General features: G+C 43.3%; 1 protein-coding gene across 1 annotated transcript in view; it reads right to left on the bottom strand.

Annotated features, from left to right (window-relative positions):
• Window positions 1–24,193, bottom strand: part of CFI (complement factor I) — an 87,950-nt gene that overhangs the window by 57,001 nt on the left and 6,756 nt on the right. Inside the window, exon 2 of the mRNA XM_077278940.1 lies at window positions 763–1,021. Within this exon, the coding sequence (XP_077135055.1) occupies window positions 763–1,021 (259 nt within the window). The remainder of the gene's footprint in view (window positions 1–762; window positions 1,022–24,193) is intronic.

The raw sequence follows: 24,193 nt of genomic DNA on the forward strand, positions 1-24,193 counted from the left end.
AAATTGCATCCATCACAACAGCATAGCTTCACAGTAAAGGTTGGGTGAAGAATTGCCCAGCCACCTGCAGTTCAGATCTTTCACTAAAAGAAAACATTTGACGCAGTATGAAATGAAAAATTTGGCAAAAACAACCCAGGACTATTGAGCAGATAGACTCCTACAAAAGACAACATTCCTCTTCCAAAACTACTACCAATTGGTCTCCTCACTTACCAAACATTTACAGACTGTTGTAAAAAAAGGATGCTACACATTTGTAGACATTGCCCTGTCCTAACTTTTTTTTTTTTTAGATGAGTTGCTGACTGTTATTCCATCAGTGTTTTTCACAAATAGAACACCTTCCAATTATAGTCTATAGAGCTGTTCGCAAGTCTGTGTTTTTTGTGGACCTTGTGGCCTCAAAAAATCATGGAGACATGTCCATTTTTTATTTAAGTCATGGATTAAAATTACCCCAAAAAAGGCTATGAGTCTGTAAATCACGGACAGCACACATTGCCATCAGTGTACAAACTGTGTGCTGTCCATGATTAACATTAACCCTAATGAATAAGAAAAGCTTTTCAATGTATTTATTTTTTAAATCAGTGAAAACCACTGATGGTAAAAACTAACAAATTACCAAACACTGATGAAATTCGAATCCAAAATACTGATGTACAATGGTCCGTATTTTTACGAACGAGAAAAATCACGGATGTCTGTAAATACATGGCCAACATAAACAGTACAGAGCAGATATTCTAATGCCCTCACCAGCGCATGGAGATTCGGAGTTAAACCTGTATTTTTGGTCGTTGCATTCAGCAGCCTTCAACTGACAGTAGGTCAGAAATGATTTGTTTGTTTCACTGCAAGCCCCTATGGTCTTATTTTTAGGACATTGGTAAGCGATTTTACAAATACACCTCCCATCCACACATCTCTGCCAGGGAGCACAAAACACTTTATGACATGAATTAACAGTGTACTTCTCATCCCAACATGTCTTCACTTTCTTCTCTGACGTGGTGCCCTGTAAAAGACAAGATGTTAACTAAAATTCAGTAGATTATCTTATTATGGTCTTTAAACTCTTTCTTTAAATGTTTATTGGAGAGTTGCATTATGTATGTAGATATCCTAGGTGAAAAGGATGTGTTAGCAGCGGATTAATCTCTGTACTATCCAGCCGTTCAACAGTGTATATATTTATTCAGGAACAAAAATAACATAGCTTACAACTGGTATTTTGTTTATAGCTTAGGATCTTTTGTCTGTCAGCTTGCAAAGTGAAAGTGTGCCCCAGCTACACACCCAGTGAGTGAACAGGACCTTCCTGTTTTTTTTTAAACAGTTTATTATTGGCAATATAACACTATAGCTTAAGACAGAACCTCATGCACTATTAAACAGTAGTAAATAAATTGCAATTAATGCAATATATACAATAATAAGCATTATTCCAACACCCCCACTCAACAACTACGTATCCTGTTAATCCCATAGTGGTTTTGAAGTCTTCAAACTTGGCTCTTGGAAGGTGCTTTGTCAAAACATCAGCTATCATCTGGCCAGTCTCGCAATAAACAAACTCAATTATGCTGCATTCTATCAAGTCACTCAGGTAATGATGTTTAACATCAATGTGTTTGGTTATCGCATTGATCTTCTCACTGGATGCAAGTTTGGTTGTCTTCAAAAAACACCATCAGTTGAGTTGATGGCTTACCAAGATCACCTAACAATTGGTTTAACCAAATGATCTCTTGACTCACTGGGCTGCAGACACATACTCTGCTTCTGTAGATGACAAGGCTACAGACACCTGTTTTCTTCTAGGCCAAGAAATTAAACTTTCTCCAAGCATGAACAACTAGCCATTTGTTGATTTGCAATCACTTAAGTCACCAGACCAGTCTGCATCCACATAGCCTGTGAGTTGTAGATCTCTTGTTACAGATATCATTAATTTTATTTCTTGAGTCTCTTTCAAATATTGAATCACTCTCTTAATTGCATTCCAGTCCTTTTGGTGTGATTTTTCCACATATCTGCAGAGAAATCAAATTGTTGCTATGTGTAGAAGTGCCCTTGCAGCGCCCCAGAGTCCTGGTCGTTGCAGTACTGTGGCTCCGCCACTAAGGGGAGCTATGGTACGTCTGATGGCACTGAAGGAGTTCATCTGATCAGGTATCACAGACACCAATACATTTCACCGCCGGGCCTCCAGGGGGAGCTAAGGGTTCTATTTACTAGGCCACTCTCCACACACAGGTAAAACTGGGGGTCAGGCAGGAAGTTACAGAGAAAGCTGACTGGATAGGAACCAGGCAACACCTTGTGGCAGAGGGTGTTGCGGGAGAGGATTCGGTAGGGCCTCTGTCAGGTTTGGGACCCTGATGGAGACCTGGCTACAAGAAAGAACGTCACGGGACCGTGCCTGCACAGAATAGCGGTGGTGCCCTAAGAAAGGAATAGAAGAGAGATATATTGTGCTGAGTGAGAAACGAGATCGAAGCAAATAGGAGAATACCAGTAGGAGTCGTGCCGTAAGATCGAGGCAACATCCTACTGAGGCGTGTAACCGGTGGCCGGAACGCCGAGGAAGTATATAGACATCTAGCTTCAAGCAATACTTCAAACCTACGGCAGGACAGTCAGTCTCAGGCGGGCTGTCTCACATTAAATCACCTATGCAGTCTTGGGGGGCAACTTGTGGAGAGGGGCGACTCTAGGGTCCCGGAAGAGCTCCGAGCCTACCCGTCATACGGGTGCCGTCCTAACCAGAACATCGGGAGGGACGGAGGATTAGCAGAACATCATCTAATCGAGTTGTGAGGGAACTTAAGAAACAGACACAACAGTTGTGGGGTACTTTCCGTAAGCACAGCAGGGAAGGACTACAACACATAGCGCTAGAAGGAAGGCACAGATTTCCACCTGCAAAGTGAACTCTGGAGGTGCCATTGGACCGGCCGGACTTGCGCAGCCTGGTGATCCGGATTCCGGACTGAGGACTCAGAGATCTTCAGTAAAGAGGTAAAGAGACTGCAACCTGGTGTCCTCGTTATTTACCGCGACCTGCACCCCACAACTGCACCACTATCATCACTCATTGCACCGGACGTCCCCCACTGACCGGCAGGGCCACGGACCGGGTCTAGCCACCGTGACAACCCCAGAGCAGAGACTCAGAGGCCCGGTACCAGGTACCCCTTGGCCCAGCGGCGGTGTGGGGGGCGCTCCACCCTCACTGCCTGTCTGTATTTCTCATTGCTAGGTAACATAGTCAGTCTTCCCAGTGCATCATATAAATGTATCATAGAAGTGTGTGGAGCTATGAAAGAATTAATCCAGAATTGAACCAGAAGGAAACTGAAGGTAACTGGACAGTAACTGTAAACAATGTTTCTGTTTGTTTTCACTCTCACCCCTATAATCCTTAACTTTCTGCTAACCCCCATAATCTCTGGTTATCTCTCCCTCCATCCTCCCCATCTATCTCACCTCCTCCTCGGAACTGTTCCTCAACATACAATGCTCTGTCTCCAAACACAGACAGCTCACTCATGCCCTCTCCTGCTCCCACCTGCTCTCACTTTCTTTGCTCCTCCTGATATCCAGTGATATCTCTCCAATTCCTGGCCCTACTTAACACATTCTCACAGTCTTTTCTACCTCCTATCCACAATCTATCACAAATTTCAGTAACCTCTCTAACCTTATACTCATTTGCTCAGCCCCCACTTCCCCAGTCCCACTAACAGGAGTTCTATGGAATACTCTCTCTGTCTGCAACAAACTTTCATACATCCATGATCCATGATCTTTTAATTGCTAACAAACTTTCCTTCCTCGCTATCATCGAAACCTGGCTCACCCCCTCTGACACAGCCTCTCTAGCTGCACTTTTGTATGATGGATTCCAACTTTCCCACATCCCCTACCCCAGCAGCAAGCATGTCAGAGGAGTTGGTTTTCTCCTGTCAGATAACTGCTTCTTCATCCACAACCCTCTGCTTCCTATCTAACCTTTCTAACTCACCTTTAACTCTTTCTGACCGCAACCTGCTTACATTCTCTTCCCTCTCCTCTCCAGGTACACAATCCCCACCCCACAAACTTGCACACCCTCGCAGAAATTTTAAACACCTTGATCTACACTCACTCTCTGAATCCCTTCTCTCTCTTACAGACATGTTTCCTACACAGATGCCACTGCTGCTATATATAGCACCACAATAGCTGAAGCTCTTGAATCGGTCGCCCCTCTCACACATACCAAAGCTTGCAAAATCAATAGACATCCCTGGCACACCAGCCTGACCAAAGAACTGAGGCGGGCTACCAGAGTTGCTGAGTGGAGATGGAAGATCACACCCCAACAAGCACTTCATCGCATTCAAACAGTCTCTCACTACTTTCAAGGCCACACTCGCCACAGCAAAACAAACCTACATCTCATCTCTCATATCCTCCCTGTCTAACAACCCTAAACAGCTATTCAACACCTTCAATTCTCTCCTCCATCCCCCAGCACCTCCTCCCTCTCCACTCATCTCAGCTGAAGACTTTGCCTCAGAAGACTGATAACATCAGAGAAAGCTTTGGCCTGCAACCCCTCTTCCTAACTACGACCAACTTTCCGTTCTACGCTCGAGATCACATCTCGCCACCTGTGCACTTGACCCGATCCCATTCCACTTCATCCCAAACCTCATCACAGTCCTCACCCCAACCCTAATCCATCTCTTCAACCTATCACTAACAACTGGTATTTTCCCGTCATGCTTAAAACATGCCTCAATCACACCCATCCTCAAAAAGCCCTCTCTTGACCCATCCTCTGTATCTAGCTATTGTCCCATATCACTTCTCCCTTATGCCTCAAAACTACTGGAACATGTCCATTTCAAACTGTCCTTCCACCTCTCTTCCTGCTCCCTCTCCGACCGCTTGCTATTTGGTTTCCGACTGCATCACTCCACTGAATTTTCCCTAGCTAAAGTCACTAATTACCTCCTGATTGCCAAAGCCGCGCGACACTACTCTATCCTCCTGGACCTGTCCTCTGCCTTTCACAAAGTGGACCACTCCCTATTACTACAGACCCTCTCATCTCTTGGCATCAGAGACTTGACTCATCTTGGATCACGTCATACCCAACAGACCGGTCATTCAGTGTCTTTCACTCACACACCATCTCCTCACCTCGCCCCCTATCTGTTGGAGTCCCATAAGGTTCAGTCCTAGGGCCCCTGCTCTTCTCCAATTACACCTTCAGCCTGGAACAGCTCATAGAATCTCACGTCTTGCAATATCACCTCTATGCTGATGACACACAGATCTTCCTCTCTAGACCAGATATCACCTCCCTATTAACCAAAATCCCACAATGTCTGTTTGCTATTTCATCCTTCTTCTCCACTAGATTTCTAAAAGTTAACATGGACAAAACAGAATTCATCATCTTTCCCCATCTCACTTGACTCCCCCCAACAGACCTATCCATTAAAGTAAATGGCTACTCACTCTCCCCAGTCCCACAAGCTTGCTGCCTCGGGGTAATCCTTGACTCTGATCTCTCTTTCAAACATATCCAAGCCGTTTCCACTTCCTGCTGACTTCAACACAAAAATGTTTCCTGGATACGTACATTCCTCATCCTAGAATCTGCAAAAACTCTAGTGGATGCCCTCATCATCTCCCACCTTGACTACTGCAACCTCCTGCTCTGTGGCCTCTAACACTCTTGCGCCCCAACAATCTATCCTAAACTCTGCTGCCCGACTAATCCACCCGTCCCCCCGCTATTCCCTGACCTCTCCTCTCTGTCAATCCCTTCACTGGCTCCCCATTATTATTATTATTATTTATTTATATAGGACCAATAATTCCATGGTGCTGTACATGAGAAAGGGGTTACGTACAGAGTTATAGATATCATTTACAGTAAACAAATTTACAATTACAGATTGGTACAGAAGGGAGAGGACCCTGTCCTTGCGGTCTTACATTCCATGGGATAATGGGGAAGAGACAGAAGGTCGGGGATGCGACAGCTCTGGTGGTGGTGAGGCGGCAGCTCTGGTGGTGGTGACGCAGCAGCTCGGGTGGTGGCAAGGCGGAAGCTTGGGTGGTGTGACGTGGCAGCTCGGATGGTGGTGAAACGGCAGCTCAGGTGGTAGTGAGGCGGCAGAATGGTTACTGCAGGTTGTAGGCTTTCCTGAAGAGATGGGTTTTCAGGTTCCGTCTGAAGGATCCAAGGGTGGTGGATAATCGGACTTGTTGAGGCGTGGAATTCCAGAGGATGGGGAAATTCAGGAGAAATCTTGGAGGCGGTTGTGTGAGGAACGAATAAGTGTGAAAGAGAGTAGGAGGTCCTGGGAGGATCGAAGATTACGTGAGGGAAGATATTGGGAGATTAGTTCAGAGATATAGGGAAGGGACAGGTTTGTGGATGACTTTGTAGATCAGTGTTAGTAGTTTGAACTGGATTCGTTGGGGAATTGGGATCCAGTGGAAGGATTTGCAGAGGGGAGAAGCAGGGGAGTAGCGAGGAGAGAGGTGGATTAGCCGGGCAACAGAGTTGAGGACAGACTGGAGCAGTGCAAGAGAGCAGGGAAGCCACAGAAGAGGGTGTTGAAGTAATCGAGGCGGGAGATAATAAGGGCATGCACAAGAGTTTTAGCAGATTGTGGGCTGAGGAAGGGACAGATTCTGGCAATATTTTTGAGTCGAGAATTACCCCGAGGCAGCAGATTTCAGGTGCAGGAGAGAGCGTGATGCCATTTACCATAATAGATAGATCAGGTAGGGGGGATACATGAGATGGGGGAAAGATGATGAGTTCGGTTTTGTCTACATTGAGTTTTAGGAAGTGAGAGGTGAAGGAGGATATGGCTGATAGACACTCCGGGATTCTGGACAGCAGAGAGGTGACATCTGGGCCAGAGAGGTAGATCTGAGTGTCGTTCGCATACAGGTGGTACTGGGAGCCATGGGACTTTATGAGTTGTCCTAGGCCAAGGGTATAGATGGAAAAAAGAAGGGGCCCTAGGACAGAGCCTTGAGGGACTCCCAACAGAGAGAGGGCGAGATGAGGAGGCAGTGTGGGAGTGGGAAATGCTAAATGTGCGGTCGGAAAGGTATGAGGCAATCCAGGACAGGGGAAGGTGTTTGATGCCAAGGGAAGAAAGAATCTGTAGCAGTAGGCAAAGGTCAACCATGTTGAAGGCAGAGGACAGGTCGAAAAGGAGGAGGATGCAGAACTGTCTGTTAGCTTTGGCTGTGAGTAAGTCATTAGTAATTTTTGTCAGGGCAGTTTCGGTGGAGTGGTAGGGGCAGAAGCCAGATTGGAGGTTGTCAAGGAGAGAGTTAGATGAGAGGTGGGAGGAAACTTGAGCATGGACATGCTGCTCAAGGAGTTTTGAAGCAAATGGGAGCAGTGATATGGGGCAATAGCTGGGCATAGCAGTTCGGTCAAGGTTAGTTTTTTTGAGGATGGGTGTGATGCTGGCATGTTTGAAGGCAGAGGGGAAGGTACCAGAAGATAGCGATAGGTTGAAGAGATGGGTTAGGGCTGGAATGAGCGTGTTAGTGAGGTTGGGGAGCAGGTGGGAAGGGATGTGGTCAAGTGCACAGGTGGTGAGGTGTGAATTGGAAAGGAGGTGAGTAAGCTCTCCTTCAGTGATGTTGGAGAGGGAGGTTATTAGGGAAGGGCAGATGTCTGGTATATGGAGTGGTTGGGGTGGTGGAATATTACCCAGAGACGCCAGTTCAAAACCCTAACCATGGCATACAAAGCCATCCACAACCTGTCTCCTCCATACCTCTGTGACCCCCTTCCCCGGTACTTACCTGCACGCAATCTCCGATCCTCATAAGATCTCCTTCTCTATGTAAAGAGCCATGGAATAAATGGCGTTATAATAATAAATAATAATAATAAGCATAATAATAACATAACATCTTCTCCTTCCAACTTTAAGTCATGGTGGTTCCATTGGGGTTGATGTACCTTTGGCTTCTGACATTCTAAACTGATCCAGGATTGAGTTGATTTTGCACTTTGGTTTAGCTTTGCAAATTCTGTTTTCTTTTTGATGAAATATAATCACATCGTCCACATATAAGAGAATATATATCCACTTTCCATCTGTACATCTTGTGTATAAACACGGATCTGCTTGACCCCTTTTAAATCCTTCCAATAAGCGTTTGTTCATTTTGGTCTTCTATGCTCCTGTCGATTGCTTAAGACCATAGAGAGATTTTTGTAGTTTGCAAACGAGATTTTCTTCACCCTCTTTGATACAACCCTCAGGTTGCATCATGTACAAGTCCTCTTCAATGACACTATTTAAAAAGGCAGTTTTGATGTCTGATAAACATTTCTTTTGTACATCAGCTATAGCCATTAGAGTCCTGAATGTGGTCTGCTCAGCAACTGGAGAAAATATGACATCGTAATTTTCACCATTTTCTAAGAATATTCTTTTGCGACTAATCTTGCTTTAAATCTGTGAACATTGCCATCAAAGTTTTAAAAATACATCTACATTTGATTGCTTTCTTGTCTTATTGTAGTTTGGTGAGTATCCAAGTTTGAAGTTGATGAAGGGACTTTGCCTCATTAGCAGCATTAATCCACTTTTCATGGACAGGTAATTGGTGCATCTCATCTGTGACTGCGGCTCTAACTCAGGCAGTGTTTTTACAAAGTAGGGTAGATGTTTACCGTAGCTGGTATACCCTTGTTTGATCTCAACGGTCTCCTGCCTTCAGGTTCACCTGATTTTCCTGTTGCTTCTTCAGTGGTTGAAGAACCTAACCAAACCTTTACATTCTTTTTCTTGTTATTTTGAAATTATGACTGAGGTTGTTGTTTCAGCTGGACTACTGGTATGGTGTCATGAAACTTGAACGACACAAAATTCTCATCAATTATTACATATCTGCTTATTGTGTCTTTCATTTGTTTCTGGGTGTTGGATTCAATATCATTTTTGGGTTTCACTGTAGTCCACCAGGATACCATCTTTTGCATGAGATTCCCACTTGGTGCATTTTTCTTTGGGAATATGTACAAATACTTTACTTCTAAATATTCTTATGTGTTGTAGTTCAACCTTCTTGCTGTTCTATTGCTCAAATGGAGTTTTCTCAGCAGCTTTACCTGGCAGTTTGTTTTGAAGATAGCAAGCTGTCATGATTGGTTCGCCCCAATATGTTGTTGGCAAATCTGCATCAAATAGCATACTACTTCCACTTTTACAAAGTGTCTGGTTCCTTCTTTCTGGTACACCATTTTATTAAGGGTTGTATGGTACATTCTGAAACGCAACTCTATTTTTCCTTAAAACACTTTGTGTCTCATTACTTGTATATTCAGTTCCATTATCTGCATGCAGAATTTTTTGCATTCTCTCAAGTTTGTTCTGTCCTTCAGCGAGATATATTTCAAGTTTCTCTGAAACTTCATCTTTTCTGTGAATATGCTGCCAGAAGATACAAAAGTGATTCCAGCGGAATAGTAAAAGAAATAATCTTTATTAATATACTAATAAAATAAAGCAATAAAGAAAACAGGGCGGGAATGGACCTCCAATGGGGGGAGGTGCAAAATACAAGGCTGGGTCAACTGAAGCATGGATGGATGGATGAAGCATGGATGGCATGTATTACAGTAGGACACATTTAGAACAGTGGTGTCTCTGGAGTTGTGGGGAGTTTACAAGATTAGTTATTTTATTTATTTTAAACATTTAAATATTTTAATTATTTTTATTTTTTAGTACATGTTGAGTTTATTTTAATTCTGGAGAAGTTGTTTAAGTATGGTTTATAAAGAATAGAAATTTTTAGCTGGCAGTACAGTAAGATATTTCACAATTCTTCCTGATAAATGTGTATTTAACTATACAAATATTTGCTTTTGGCCTAGAAGCTATATATATGTTACACAAGCCTATTGAATAAACATCAGAAAGCAAACTATTGAATACATTGTGCAAGAACACTTGAAATAATAGTATAGATTTTACAGGCTTACTCCAAAAACTGATTGCAAAGACTATGATTGAGGAGGCAAGGAGGCAACTGTGTTACCATACAAGAACTCACATATAAATTGAAATCTATGTACCCAACTTGTCCTTTAAGCCATGTACACAGACACAGCAATATAACAAAATCACAGCTGCCATCACACACTAGGTCATTACCCAGCATTTTTATGGGTCATTATGGGAAATCTGAAAATACAAATCTATAATAACTGTAGATGCCCGAGCTGATCAGCCCCACATATTAATAGGGACTCTGTAAGCACTAGACTAGATAATATAACAGGGAAATACGGCACTACTAAGGTTTCCGGATGCTCGCATGGGATCCAACTCCGTACAAACACAATAAAAAAGAGAATTCGGCAAATTCTTTAATTATATGGTCCACTGTGGTGTATAAATATGTGAGACCTTTTTTAAACATACACCTGATATAAGCACGCCTTTCTCTCAGTGATGACGTTTTCATAGCGCAACATTCTTCAAGCCATTGATGTGGTCATGTCCTATGGGTGTATGTTTGGAAAAGGTGTTATTGACCGAAATAAGGTATTTATAGATATGGTTTTTGTATACTTTGTGTCGTGTTCAAAATTTTAGTGGATTATTCAATAAAACCATTGATTATTATATTTGGATCTTTGGAACTGGATATTTCTTTGTTTTCGTAACATATTTATACACCACAGTGGACCAAATAATTAATAATTTCCTACATTCATTTTTGGGAGTGCTGGACTCCCTTTTTTTATTGAGCACAGAATGATTGTTCAACCCAAGTACAGGCGCTTGATTCATCATGGTGGGGCCAATCAATAAAATGCACCTTCCCAATTGCTTGTTTTCCCTCTATATCCATGCCCCCCTCTTTTGATTGACAGCTCTGACTTCATAAACTCAGAGAAGGGAGGAGATAGAGGGGGGGAAACAAGCAGGTGGGACGGTGCAGTTGTTTGGACCATCATGATGCATCGAGCTCCTGTACTTGGTTTGCACAGTCATTATGTACAGAAAGTTCATTTAAATAATGAGAGTGATTGAAATATTTCTGTCTTCTTTTTACAGGACAAAGACGGACTGATCTAAGCCTTTATGATGGACTGTACTCCTTTTCTATTACCGTAGCAAAGTGGATCATAAGAAACATATTCTGTCGCTTTCCTTTTAATTTGCTGCAAAATGCTATTTATGTTCTGTTCTTTATTGCACATGGTTCAGTATGACCAATGCTCTTACATGGTAATAAAATTGGGCTCTGTTTGTAAATCCAACACGATCATGATTGCCATGATGCTAGATGCTAATTAACTTGGGGTATGTGCTCCACAGGACTAAAGGTACCTTCACACGAAACGACTTTGTAACAATATCGCTAGCGATCCGTGATGTTGCAGCGTCCTGGCTAGCGATATCGTTTAGTTTGACACGCAGCAGCGATCAGGATCCTGCTGTGATGTCGCTGGTCGCTGAATAAAGTTCAGAACTTTATTTGGTCGTCCGATCGCCGTGTATCGTTGTGTTTGACAGCAAAAGCAACGATACCAGCGATATTTTACACTGGTAACCAGGGTAAACATCGGGTTACTAAGCGCAGGGCCGCGCTTAGTAACCCGATGTTTACCCTGGTTACCAGCGTAAAATGTAAAAAAAACAAACAGTACATACTTACATGCGTCCCCCGGCGTCCGCTTCCCACACTGACTGAGCACCGCAAAGTGAAAGTGAAAGCACAGCACAGCGGTGACGTCACCGCTGTGCCCTGCTACTGCCGGCGCTCACACAGTCCAGGAAGCGGACGCCGGGGGACGCATGTAAGTATGTACTGTTTTTTTTTTTTACATTTTACGCTGGTAACCAGGGTAAACATCGGGTTACTAAGCGCGGCCCTGCGCTTAGCAACCCGATGTTTACCCTGGTTACCCGGGGACCTCGGCATCGTTGGTCGCTGGAGAGCGGTCTGTGTGACAGCTCTCCAGCGACCAAACAGCGACGCTGCAGCGATCGGCATCGTTGTCGCTATCGCTGCAGCGTCGCTTCGTGTGAAGGTACCTTTAGTGGATGTTGTTTAACCCCTTATGGATCTAAGAATTATTTGTTTTAGTGCTTTAATTTTTTGTTACCATGTTGCAAGAACCATAGCTTGTTAGTCGACGTGGCCACAAAAGTGCTTTAAGTGCAGGATGAGTTGTAGTTTTGAATGATACCATTCATTTTATCATACAATTGTGAGGGGTTGACATACTCAGCTGCTTCCGAAGGTAGACACAGGAATGCTTCTTGTGGTAAATCACCTGCTGGTTTATTGTGGAACAGCATAAACCATGGCAGGGTTCAGCAAAGTAATCAGGGCTTTTCTGGTTTGCCTGCTCAGACCTCTATGTGTCTTCAGCTCCACCAGGAGCAACCGTTTGGAGCCTTGCCTCTCCAAAAACAACACACAGACTGTCTCTCATGTCTCGCTATTTAACCTAGACCATGTAATGATCACATGACTGTGACATCATCACAGGTCTTGTCAGGACTTTGCAGGTGGAGATACGGTGGACATCCTCCCACCTACTCTATGAATGTCCACCAAAAACAAGCCCATGTAACTTTAACTTAACCCTCTCAACACATAGTGTGCTGGAGGAAAATATCTTGGTTTCACATCACTGAGGCCAGTGTCGGATTGGGGTGCCAAGGGCCCACTAGTAACACTGACTTTAGGGGCCCACTTGCATACAAATATTACGCTACCCTCATTCACAAATGTACCTATATCTCTCTATAATAATAAACTGGGTAGTTTGATTAATGAATGAAGAGATTCTGCTTTCTTCTATACAGAATCAATTGAATTATGCCAAGTACTGCTCATACAGTGGGGTTGGGGGCCCAGACCTGCACAGGGGCCCACAGGGGGATTACTCTGTTACCCTATGGGCCAGTCCAAGCCTGACTGAGGCCATTATGTGCAGTGACACTTAGCTCCCCTCATACATTGTGCCAGTGACCCTGTCACATAATGTACTGGAAACTGGGAAAAAAAAAGTCCAGGGAAAGTCCAGGAAAAAAAAACGCATCTCCGACATTGTTTTTTTGGTTTTATTTTTGCAAATTCATTGTGTGGTAAAACTAACCTTGCGACATTATAATCCAGGTCAATACAATTACGGTGATACCTAACTTGTCCAGTTTTTTTTTTTAAATTAGTTTATTGGTAATTTTTTGTGACATTTGTAAGAAAGAAAAAAATATATTGTGTGTCGTTTTCTGAGACCCATAACGTTTTTATTTTTTCCGTAGATAGAGCTGTGCGATGGCTTATTTATTGTGCGCTGAGCTAACATATTTATTTATCCCATTTTGGGCTAAATATCACATTTTGATTGTAATGTTTTGATTATAATGTTTTGAATACTTTGAGGAGGTGTAGTTTTTAAAAAGGGATCTTTTTGGTGATTTTCTGATGTGTAATCTTTAAACGTTACCGTATTTTTCGGACTATAAGACGCACCAGACCATAAGGTTCCATTGGGGTGGAAATTAGCAGAAAAAAAGATTTCTATAAGATCGGGGTCTGTCTTTTTGCCCAAATTTAAGGTATCTTACCTGAGGGCTGGCGGTGGTACAGCGGGGTCACAAAAGGCAGATTCTCTTCCTCAGGAAGCCGGCAGCGGCAGAAGTGGGGCAATGCTGCAGTCCCGGGGTGTGATGCTGGATCATTGAGCAGGGTCCCTTCTTCAGGATGTCGGCGGCAGAAATGTGACGACGACGCTTCCTGGTGTCCAAGGTGTGCGCAGATTGAGATCTCGGTAACCACTTTCCTGAAGCTGAGTGCCGCCGAAATTTCAATCTGTGCAAGCGCGGCCTCCGGCGGTCATTTTCCTGAAGCCTCCGGCGGCCCATGGCTTCAGGAAGATGGCCACAGGGAAACCGGTGATGCACTCGGCTCTGCTCACCGTGGACACCGGGTCGCAGCATCGCCACATTTCTGCCACCGACAGAAGGGATACTGCTCAGGTGCACTCTGCACTGCCCACCACCGCAGCATCGCCACACCTCTGCCACAACCCCCCGGTAAGCCTGTGCTTGCACTATAAGGCCTGTTTCACACGTCAGTGGCTCCGGTACAAGTGGTGACAGTTTTCTCACGTACCGGAGACACTGACTCACGTAGACACATTAAAATAAATGTGTCTCTGCACATGTCAGCGTGTTTTCACGGACCGTGTGTCCGTTTGAAAAACACGGAGACATGTCAGTGTTCGTGGGAGCGCACGGATCACACGGACCCATTAAAGTCAATGGGTCCGTGTAAACACGTACCGCACACGGATGCTGTCCATGTGCTGCCCGTGTGCCGACTGAATACCACACGGACGTTGCAGGAGACAGCGCTAGAGTTAAGCGCTGTCCTCCCTGCGTGTGGTGCTGAAGCCAGAATTCATTCCTTCACTCGAGCAGCGTTCGCTGGAGAGAAGGGATGAAAAATCAATGTTTTTTTATTTTTTTATGGTTAAAATAAAGTTCCTGGTTACATAACGCCTCCCACCCCCTGTGGGTGGAGCTGCATATTCATCCCTGTAATGAGCGGCACCACGTGACTGCTCATACAGGACAAGCTGCGACGCTGAGAGGAAGCATCGAGGGAGCCAGGTGAGTATTTTAATGCAAGAGGGCGGGCGCACAGGGGATGGGAGGCGGGATGTAACCAGGAACTTTATTTTAACCACAAAAAAAAACCCAAAACATTGATTTTTAATTTCTTCTCTCCAGCGAACGCTGCTGAAGAGAAGGAATTAATTCCGGCTTCAGCACCACACGCTGGGGACAGCGCTTACTGTAGCGCTGTCTCCTACACGGTCCATGTGGTCCTCAGTCGGCACACGGGCGGCACACGGCTGCCGCACGTGTGCCACACTGATGTGCCACGTTAGCACACGGACACACGGACACGGATAACTCCGGTACCGATTTTTCCGGTATCGGAATTATCTGGACGTGTGAGACTGGCCTAAGACGCACCCCCTATTTTCCTCCAAAATGTTATAGTCCGAAAAATACGGTAAGTGGTTCCTAAAGTAAAGTAAATGTTGATAAAAATATGAAAATTTGCCATTAAAAATTGTAATCCTAACATTCTAACAAAATAGCGGGACATTTGAAAATTGATGCTGATGTACAGTAGACATATGGGAAAAGTTAATTGTTAACCATTTTGCATGGTGTGAACATTTGTTTTAAGAGCATAAAAATTCAGTTTGAAAATTGCTAAGTTTTCTACATCTTCAAAAATTTTCATAAATAACCATAAATCGATCTAAACTTAGCACAAACATAAAGTACAAGATGACATGAAAAAACAGTGTCATAATCCTTCAAATCTGGAGAAATATTTCAAAACTAATACTACATAAGGTGACACGTCAGATTCAAAAAATCAGACTTTGTAAGTAAGGTGAAATTTGCCTTAACCCTTAAGGACCATATTTTTCCATCAATATGGCCATATGAGGCCTTTTTTTGGGGGGGAACAAATTGTACTTTTAGATGGCATCATTGATTTTACCATATCCTGTACTGGAAAACGGGAAAAAAATTCCAAAAGCGGTAAAATTGCAAAAAAAAAGTGCAATTCCACAATTGTTTTTTTGATTTTTTTTCCTATGTTCACTTAATGCTAAAACTGACCTGCCCTTATGATTCTCCAGGTCATTACGAGTTCATAGACACCAAACATGTCTAGGTTCTTTTTTATTTAAATGATGAAAAAAATTCCAAAGTTTGTGAAAAAAAAAAAATGTGGCCATATTCCGAGACCAGTAGCGTCTCCATTTTTCTAGATCTGTGGCCAGGTGAGGGCTTATTTTTTGCACGCCGATCTGTCATTTTTATTGATACTATTTTGGTGTGTATATGATCTTTTGATCACCCGTTATTTCATTTTATTGCAATGTTGCAGCTGATTAAAAAAAAACGTAATTCTAGGAGTTTCGAGTTTTTTTCTCGCTACGTCGCTTGCCGATTGGATTAATTATTTTTATACATTGATAGACTGGGCTATTATGAACTCAGCAATACCAAATATGTGTATATTTGTGTTTTTTTAATTGTTTTATTTTGAATGGGGCGAAAGGAGGGTGATTTGAACTTTGAATTTTTTTCTTAAATTTTTAAATATTTTTAAAAACATTTTGTTTTTAACTTTTACTTGCTTCAATAGTACCCATGGGAGACTAGAAGCTGCAATCATCCGATCGCTTGTGCTACATAGAGCAGGGATGCAGCCCTGCTCTATGTAGCAGATATGCGGTCGGCGCTCATAGCTATCTAGCTATGACAACCATAGGGGTCTCTTGCTGACCCCGAGTTGTCATGCCAACCCATCGGTGACCCTGGGTTGCCATGTCAACCCATCGGCGACCCGCGGTCATGTGACACGGGCGCCGATGGGAGGAGGTAATGACGCGCTTCCTGTGCGTGCATGTTAAATCCTGCTGTCAGAGTTTGACAGCGGCATTTAACATGTTAACGGTTGCGGGTAGATAGCAATTCCACCCGCGGCTGTTAAGGGAACATGTCAGCTGATCAAATCAGCTGTCATGTGCCAGAAAAGGTGCGGGCTCCGGCGCTGAATGGGAGGCGTCCAATGACGGACTCTGACTGTCACTGGATGTTAAAGGGTTAAGTGGGAAGGGGTTAAACCCTTGTGTGAAAAAGTGCAGTATTGTACTGTCTAATAATGGGATCCACTGTTGTAGGATTTTTAGCAAAGTTGGGCTAGGTCCACATAGAGATATTTGGAGGCAGGAAAATGAACCCCTTTCCGACATCAGGAGTAATAGAACACCTTTGTCGGGACTCACCCTGTATGGTGCAGGCTCTGGCATTGAGCCCACACTTTTCCAGGCACATGTCAGCTGATCTATACAGCTGACATGTGCCCGCAATAGTCGCGGATGTATTCGCGATCCACCCATGACTGTTAGCCTATTAAATGCCGCTGTCAATCTCTGACAGCGGTATTTAACTTGTGCTTCCGGGAAGCGCGCCGGAAATCACCCCCCTTTTGCCCCATTCAAAATAAAACAATTAAAAAACAAAAAAAATACACATATTTGGTATCGCCGTGTTCAGAATTGCCCGATCTATCAATAAAAAAAAATTCACCTGATCGCTTAACGGCGTAACGAGAAAAAAAATCAAAATGACAGAATTATGTTTTTTTTGGTCGCTGCAACATTGCATTAAAATGCAATAACGGGCCTTAAAAAGATCGTATCTGCACCAACATGGTGTCATGGTGTAAAAACACCAGCTAGGCAAGCAAAAAGTAGGCCCTCACCCAACCTCAGATCACAAAAAATGGAGACGTTACGGGTATCGGAAAATGGCGCAATTTTTTTAAAACAAACTTTGGATTTTTTTGTAACCACTTAGATACAAAAGAACCTAGACATGTTTGGTGTCTATGAACTTGTGATGACCTGGAGAGTCATGATGGCAGGTCAGTTTTAGCATTTCGTGAACATGGTAGAAAAAAAAAACAACTGTGGAATTGCACTTTTATTGCAATTTCACCGCACTTGGAATTTTTTTCCCGTTTTCTTGTACATGACATGGTAAAAACAATGATGTAATTCAAAAGTACAACTCGTCCAACAAAAAACAAGCCCTCACATGGCCATTTTGACCCAAAAATAAAAACGTTATGGCTCTGGGAAGAAGGGGAGCAAAAAACGAAAAGGCAAAATGAAATACCTCCGGGGTTTAAGGGGTTAAATCAATTTTTAAAGAGGAATCCACTTCAGGAAACTGTACTTTTTAGGCTGTGTACCCACCAGGGCTGGCTGCAGGTTTTCGCGGGCCCTGGGCGAAAGAGTGGGCACCTTTAACACATACCACAATTCATGATGCACAGATACAGCAGAGAAATATAGATATAGTACAATGCCAAAAGATTTCACTTACTTCTTACATTACATGAGTGATATCTATTGTAAATTCTACAATAGCTCAGAAACAATATAGTTTTCCATACAGTATTATGGGCACCACATAGTGCTCCATTCAGAATAATGAGCCCTATATAATGCTTCATACAGTATAATGAGCCACATGTATTGCTCCATATAGTATAATTAGCCCCATATATTGCTCAATACAGAATAATGAACATCATATATTGCTCCATACAGTATATAACAGGCCCAATATATTGCTCCATACAATATAATGAACCCCATATATTGCTCCATACAGTATAATGGGCCCCATATAATGCTCCATAAAGAATAATGAGCCCTATACGTTGCTCCATACAGTATAATGAGCCCAATGTAGTGCTCCATACAGTGTAATGATCCCCATATATTGCTCCATACATAATGGGCCCCATTTAATTTTCCATACAATATATGATGGGCCCCATATAATGCTCCATACAGAATGAATGGGAGCCAGTGTATGATGGGCCCCATATATTGCTCCATATATAATGGGCCCCATATATTGTTCCATACAGTATAGGATGGGCCCCATACAGTATGAGTCCTGTATATTGCTCCATATATAACGGGCTCCATATAATGTGCCATACAGTATATGATAGGCTCCATATAATGATCCAGTGTATGATGGCTCCCTAATATTTCTCCCAACAGAATGGGCCCCGTGTAATCCTCCATACATAATGGGCCCCATAAGATGCTCCATTTACAATGGGCCTCATATGATGCTCCATATATAATGGGCCCCATATGATGCTCCATATATACCAGGCCCCATATAGTGTTCCATATATAATAGGTTCCATATGATGCTTCATATATAATGGGCCCCATATATGATGCTCCAGTGTATGATGGGTGCCATATAATGCGCCCCATATATGATGATCCACTGTATGATGGGCCCCATATAATGCCCCATATATAATGGGCCCCATATATGATGCTCCAGTGTATGATGGGTGCCATATAATGCGCCCCATATATGATGATCCACTGTATGATGGGCCATAAATAATGCTCCATATATAATGGTCCTTATATGATGGACCCCATATATTAAAAGAAATGAAATACCTCTCCTCCCTGGCCACTGCTCTGCTCCGGACTCCTCAGCGTCTTCCAGCTCTCTGCACTGTAACTGTTCAGGCAGAGGGTGCACACTAGTGACATCATCGCACCCTCTGATCTGAACGGCACAATCAGAAGACGGGGAAGTTGCCGCAGCAGAGGAACGGTATGAGATAAGTACTGCAAATGCCGGGAACTGGCACCGTGCCCCCATAGCATGCCAGTGTCCCCAACAGCAAGTGGGCCCCCTGGCTTGCTCAGGGCCCCGGCACCTGCCCTGATGCACTGGGTGCTAATGCCGGCCCTGGTGCCCATGATGAGCTTTTGATGAGTTTCTGTTGCTGCAATTTACGCTGTATCAAAAACGCAACGTCTTACGGTTCCAGCAACGTGGATGGGATTTACAGAAATCTCATTACCACTGTGCTTGTTTTGTACTGATTGGAAACTAACCTGTGGTGTGTGTTTCAAATCCACAACATGTCTATTTGTCTTGCAGGTACACAGTTTTATTTACAGATTTTTCCCTTGGATGTTGCACATTTTGCGCATGTCTTTTTAGTGCGCATATGAGTGTATCAGAAAATTTTTGTCAAAATCAAATACTAGGAAGTATAAAAAAAAGCTGCTTTGTTTAAAACATGGCATACCAAGTAGAGACAAAAAACACAGCATCAACGATAAAAGTGCAAGTAAAGAAAACGCTTTCAAAATCTCAATGAAAAAATGCAAGTACGGTACCATAATTCACTTAAAGGGAACCTGTCACTCCCAAAATCGAAGGTCAGCTAAGCCCACCGTCATCAGGGGCTTATCTACAGCATTCTGGAATGCTGTAGATAAGCCCCAGATGTAACCTGAAAGATGAGAAAAAGAGGTTAGATTATACTCACCCAGGGGCGGTCCCGCTGCGGTTCTGGTCCGATGGGCGTCGCGGTCCGGTCCAGGGCCTCCCATCTTCTTACGATGACGTCCTCTTCTTGTCTTCACGCTGCGGCTCCGGTGCAGGTGTACTTTGTCTGACCTGTTGAGGGCAGAGCAAAGTACTGCAGTGCGCAGGCCCTGGGTCTCTCTGACCTTTCTTGGCGCCTGCGCACTGCAGTACTTTGCTCTGCCCTCACCAGGGCAGACAAAGTACACCTGCGCCGGAGCCTCAGCATAAAGGCAAGGAGAGGACGTCATCGGAAGAAGATGGGAGGCCCCGGACCGCGACGCCCATCGGACCAGAACAGAACCGGGACCGCCCCTGGGTGAGTATAATCTAACCTCTTTTTCTCATCTTTCAGGATATATCGGGGGCTTATCTACAGCATTACAGAATGCTGTAGATAAGCCCCTGATGCCGGTGGCCGCAGCTCACCTTCAATTTTGGGGGTGACAGGTTCCCTTTAATAGCTGCAGAAATAGTGCAATACTCATCGTGGGAATTTAGCCTTAGATTTTTTTATTTTTTTTATTTTCAGAAGCAGTTTTGAAGAGATCTAAATCACTTTTTTCCCACTTTTTGTTTTGCAGCCTTTTGTCTTGGAAGTGTCAACTTTGGAGCTGATTACACAAGGAAACCACTTCAATGAGGTGACATGCCACTTCTTTTTTCTATGGCCAGGTGCTAAAAATTATATAGGAGAACAAAGCTAAAAATGTTGTCATTTGAATATCAAAGTGGATTTTCTATTTTAATGAATAAGAAAAGTATATTTAAATAGTATTTTAAGCAGTATTAGGGGAGTGGATCTGCTTCAAAATCCTAGTCCAAAACGTTTTGTGAACTTAACCTTACTCGTTATTGCTAAAGATTTTTTAGGGAATCGAATATTATGGGAATGCATGATACAAGTGCTTCTCACTAAATTAGAATATCATCAAAAAGTTAATTTATTTCAGTTCTTCAATACAAAAAGTGAAACTCGTATATTACATAGAGTCATTACAAACAGAGTGATCTATTTCAAATGTTTATTTCAGTTAATGTTGATGATTATGGCTTACCGCCAATGAAAACCCAAAAGTCATTATCTCAGTAACTTAGAATACTTTATAACACCAGCTTGAAAAATTATTTTAAAATCCGAAATGTTGGCCTACTGAAATGTATGTTCAGTAAATGCACTCAGTACTTGGTCGGGGCTCCTTTAGCATCAATTACTGCATCAATGTGGCATAGCATGGAGGCGATCAGCCTGTGACACTGCTGAGGTGTTATGGAAGCCCAGGTTGCTTTGATAGCAGCCTTCAGCTCGTCTGCATTGTTGGGTCTGGTGTCTCTCATCTTCCTCTTGACAATACCCCACAGATTCTCAATGGGGTTAAGGTCAGCCGAGTTTGCTGGTCAAATAAGCACAGTGATACTGTTGTTTTTAAACCAGGTATTGCTACTTTTGGCAGTGTGGACAGGTGCCAAATCCTGCTGGAAAATGAAATTTCCATTTTCAAAAAGCTTGTCGGCAGAGGGAAGCATGAAGTGCTCTAAAGTTTTCTGGTAGACGGCTGCGCTGACTTTGGTATTAATATAACACAGTGGACCTACACCAGCAGATGACATGGCGCCCCAAACCATCACTGATTGTGGAAACTTCACAGTAGACCTCAAGCAGCTTGGATTGTGTGCCTCTCCACTCTTCCCCAAAACTCTGGGACCTTGATTTCCAAATGAAATTCAAAATTTACTTTCATCTGAAAACAACACATTGGGCCACTGAGCACCAGTCCAGTTCTTTTTCTCCTTGGCCCAGGTAAGAGGCTTCTGGCATTGTCTATTGGTCATGAGTGACTTCACACAACGAATGTGACACTTGTAGGCCATGTCCTGGATACGTCTGTGTGTGGTGGCTCTTAAAGCAATGACTCTAGCAGCAGTCCACTCTTGCGAATCTCCCCAAAACTTTTTGAATGGCCTTTTCTTAACAATCCTTTCAAGGCTGCGGTTATCCCAGTCGCTTGTGCACCTTTTTCTACCACACTTTTTCCTTCCACTCAAATTTCCATTAATATGCTTTGATACAGCACTCTGTGAACAGCCAGATTCTTTAGCAATGACCTTTTGTGGCTTCCCCTCCTTGTGGAGTGTGTCAGTGACTGCCTTCTGGACATCTGTCAAGTCGGCAGTCTTCCCCATGATTGTGGAGCCTACTGAAACAGACTAAGGGACCTTTTTAAATGCTTAGGAAGCCTTTGCAGGAGTTTTTGTTAATTATTCCAATTTACTGAGTTAATGACTTTTGGGTTTTAATAAAATATAATATATGAGTTTCACTTTTTGTATTGAAGAACTGAAATAAATTAACTTTTTGATGATATTCTAATTTTGTGAGAAGCACTTATATGTTACTAAATTGAACTTCCATGCCTGAACCTGACCTCATGCTGGCTAATAGATGAGAACACTATAGGGGAGTTCTTTTTTATGTGGTGTATATGTAAGGAGGTGGTGAAGAACCTCATTGCTTCTCTCCCTCTCTCCTGTGTGCTGGGTCCGTGCATTTTATATGGTACCTGGACAGTGTACCCATTTAGCAATGTCTGTATTTCTTATGCCTTGTGTATTAATGTATGAACCTTTTATTCCTATGCTGTGATCTGTGTTAACTTGTAATGTAATGTATGTGCTGTGTTTGTAATGTCTGGTAATGTTCACTATGGTTATTGCATGTATGTTAGAGATAGGTACAGAAGGGATTAACTCAGGGGGTTGGGTTAACAGCCCCAAAAAGGAGCAGGAAGTTCCTACTCCTCAGCTGGAGCTGAGGCAGGCTTGCCTATGGCAGGACGTGCTCCCCTGTGGGGAGCTGACCAAACCCCAGGAGGGGAAAAGACAGCTGTCCCAGACCTTTGGGCAGTGAAATGGGCACGAAGACTACGGAGGTGCCCCGTCGAAAGCACTTAAAGCATCCAGATTCCGGCGTATGGACTGCCTACTCTTTCGGTCACCGTGGCTTTTGTGTGTATAATTGTGGACGTCGTTAGGGAGAGAGCAGGAAGTTGATGTTGCACTATCTTCAATCCTGTTATTAAACCATTTCCCTGTTGGACTGCAGCTGTGCCTGGGATTACGTTTGTCCTGACCTTTTCTATACAAGGTGCCGGGGTGTATACTGACTGTGGCTTATTTGACTAGGCTGGGACTACCTCCCCGGGCCGCCTTGTTACATACACTACCGTTCAAAAGTTTAGGGTCACCCAGACAATTTTGTGTTTTCCATGAAAAATTATACTTTTATTAATCAAATGAGTTGCCAAATGAATTGAAAATCTAGTCCAGACATTGACAAGGTTCGAAAAAAAAGATTTTTATTTTAAATAATAATTTTCTCCTTTAAACTTTGCTTTCGTCAAAGAATGCTCCCTTTGCAGCAATTACAGCATTGCAGACCTTTGGCATTCTAGAAGTCAATTTGCTGAGGTAATCTGGAGAAATTTCACCCCATGCTTCCAGAAGCCCCTCCCACAAGTTGGTTTGGCTTGATGGGCACTTTTTGCGTACCATACAATCAAGCTGCTCCCACAACAGCTCAATGGGGTTGAGATCTGGTGACTGCACTGGCCACTCCATTACAGATAGAATACCAGCTGCCTGCTTCTTCCCTAAATAGTTCTTGCATAATTTGGAGGTGTGCTTTGTCCTGTTGTAGGATGAAATTGGCTCCAATCAAGCGCTGTCCACAGGTTATGGCATGGCGTTGCAAAATGGAGTGATAGCCTTCCTTATTCAAAATCCCTTTTACCTTGTACAAATATCTCACTTTACCAGCACCAAAGCAACCCCAGACCATCACATTACCTCCACCATGCTTGACAGATGGCATCAGGCACTCTTCCAGCATCTTTTCAGTTGTTCTGCGTCTCACAAATGTTCTTCTGTGTGATCCACACACCTCAAACTTGGATCTGTCTGTCCATAACACTTTTTTTCAAACTTCCTCTGTCCGATGTTTGTGTTCTTTTGCCCATATTAATCTTTTCCTTTTATTAGCCAGTCTCAGATATGGCTTTTTCTTTGCCACTCTGCCCTGAAGGCCAGCATCCCGGAGTCACCTCTTCACTGTAGCCGTTGACACTGCTGTTATGCATGTA

This window comes from Ranitomeya variabilis, chromosome 1, assembly GCF_051348905.1.
Source record: "Ranitomeya variabilis isolate aRanVar5 chromosome 1, aRanVar5.hap1, whole genome shotgun sequence".
Taxonomy (NCBI): Eukaryota; Metazoa; Chordata; class Amphibia; order Anura; family Dendrobatidae; genus Ranitomeya; species Ranitomeya variabilis.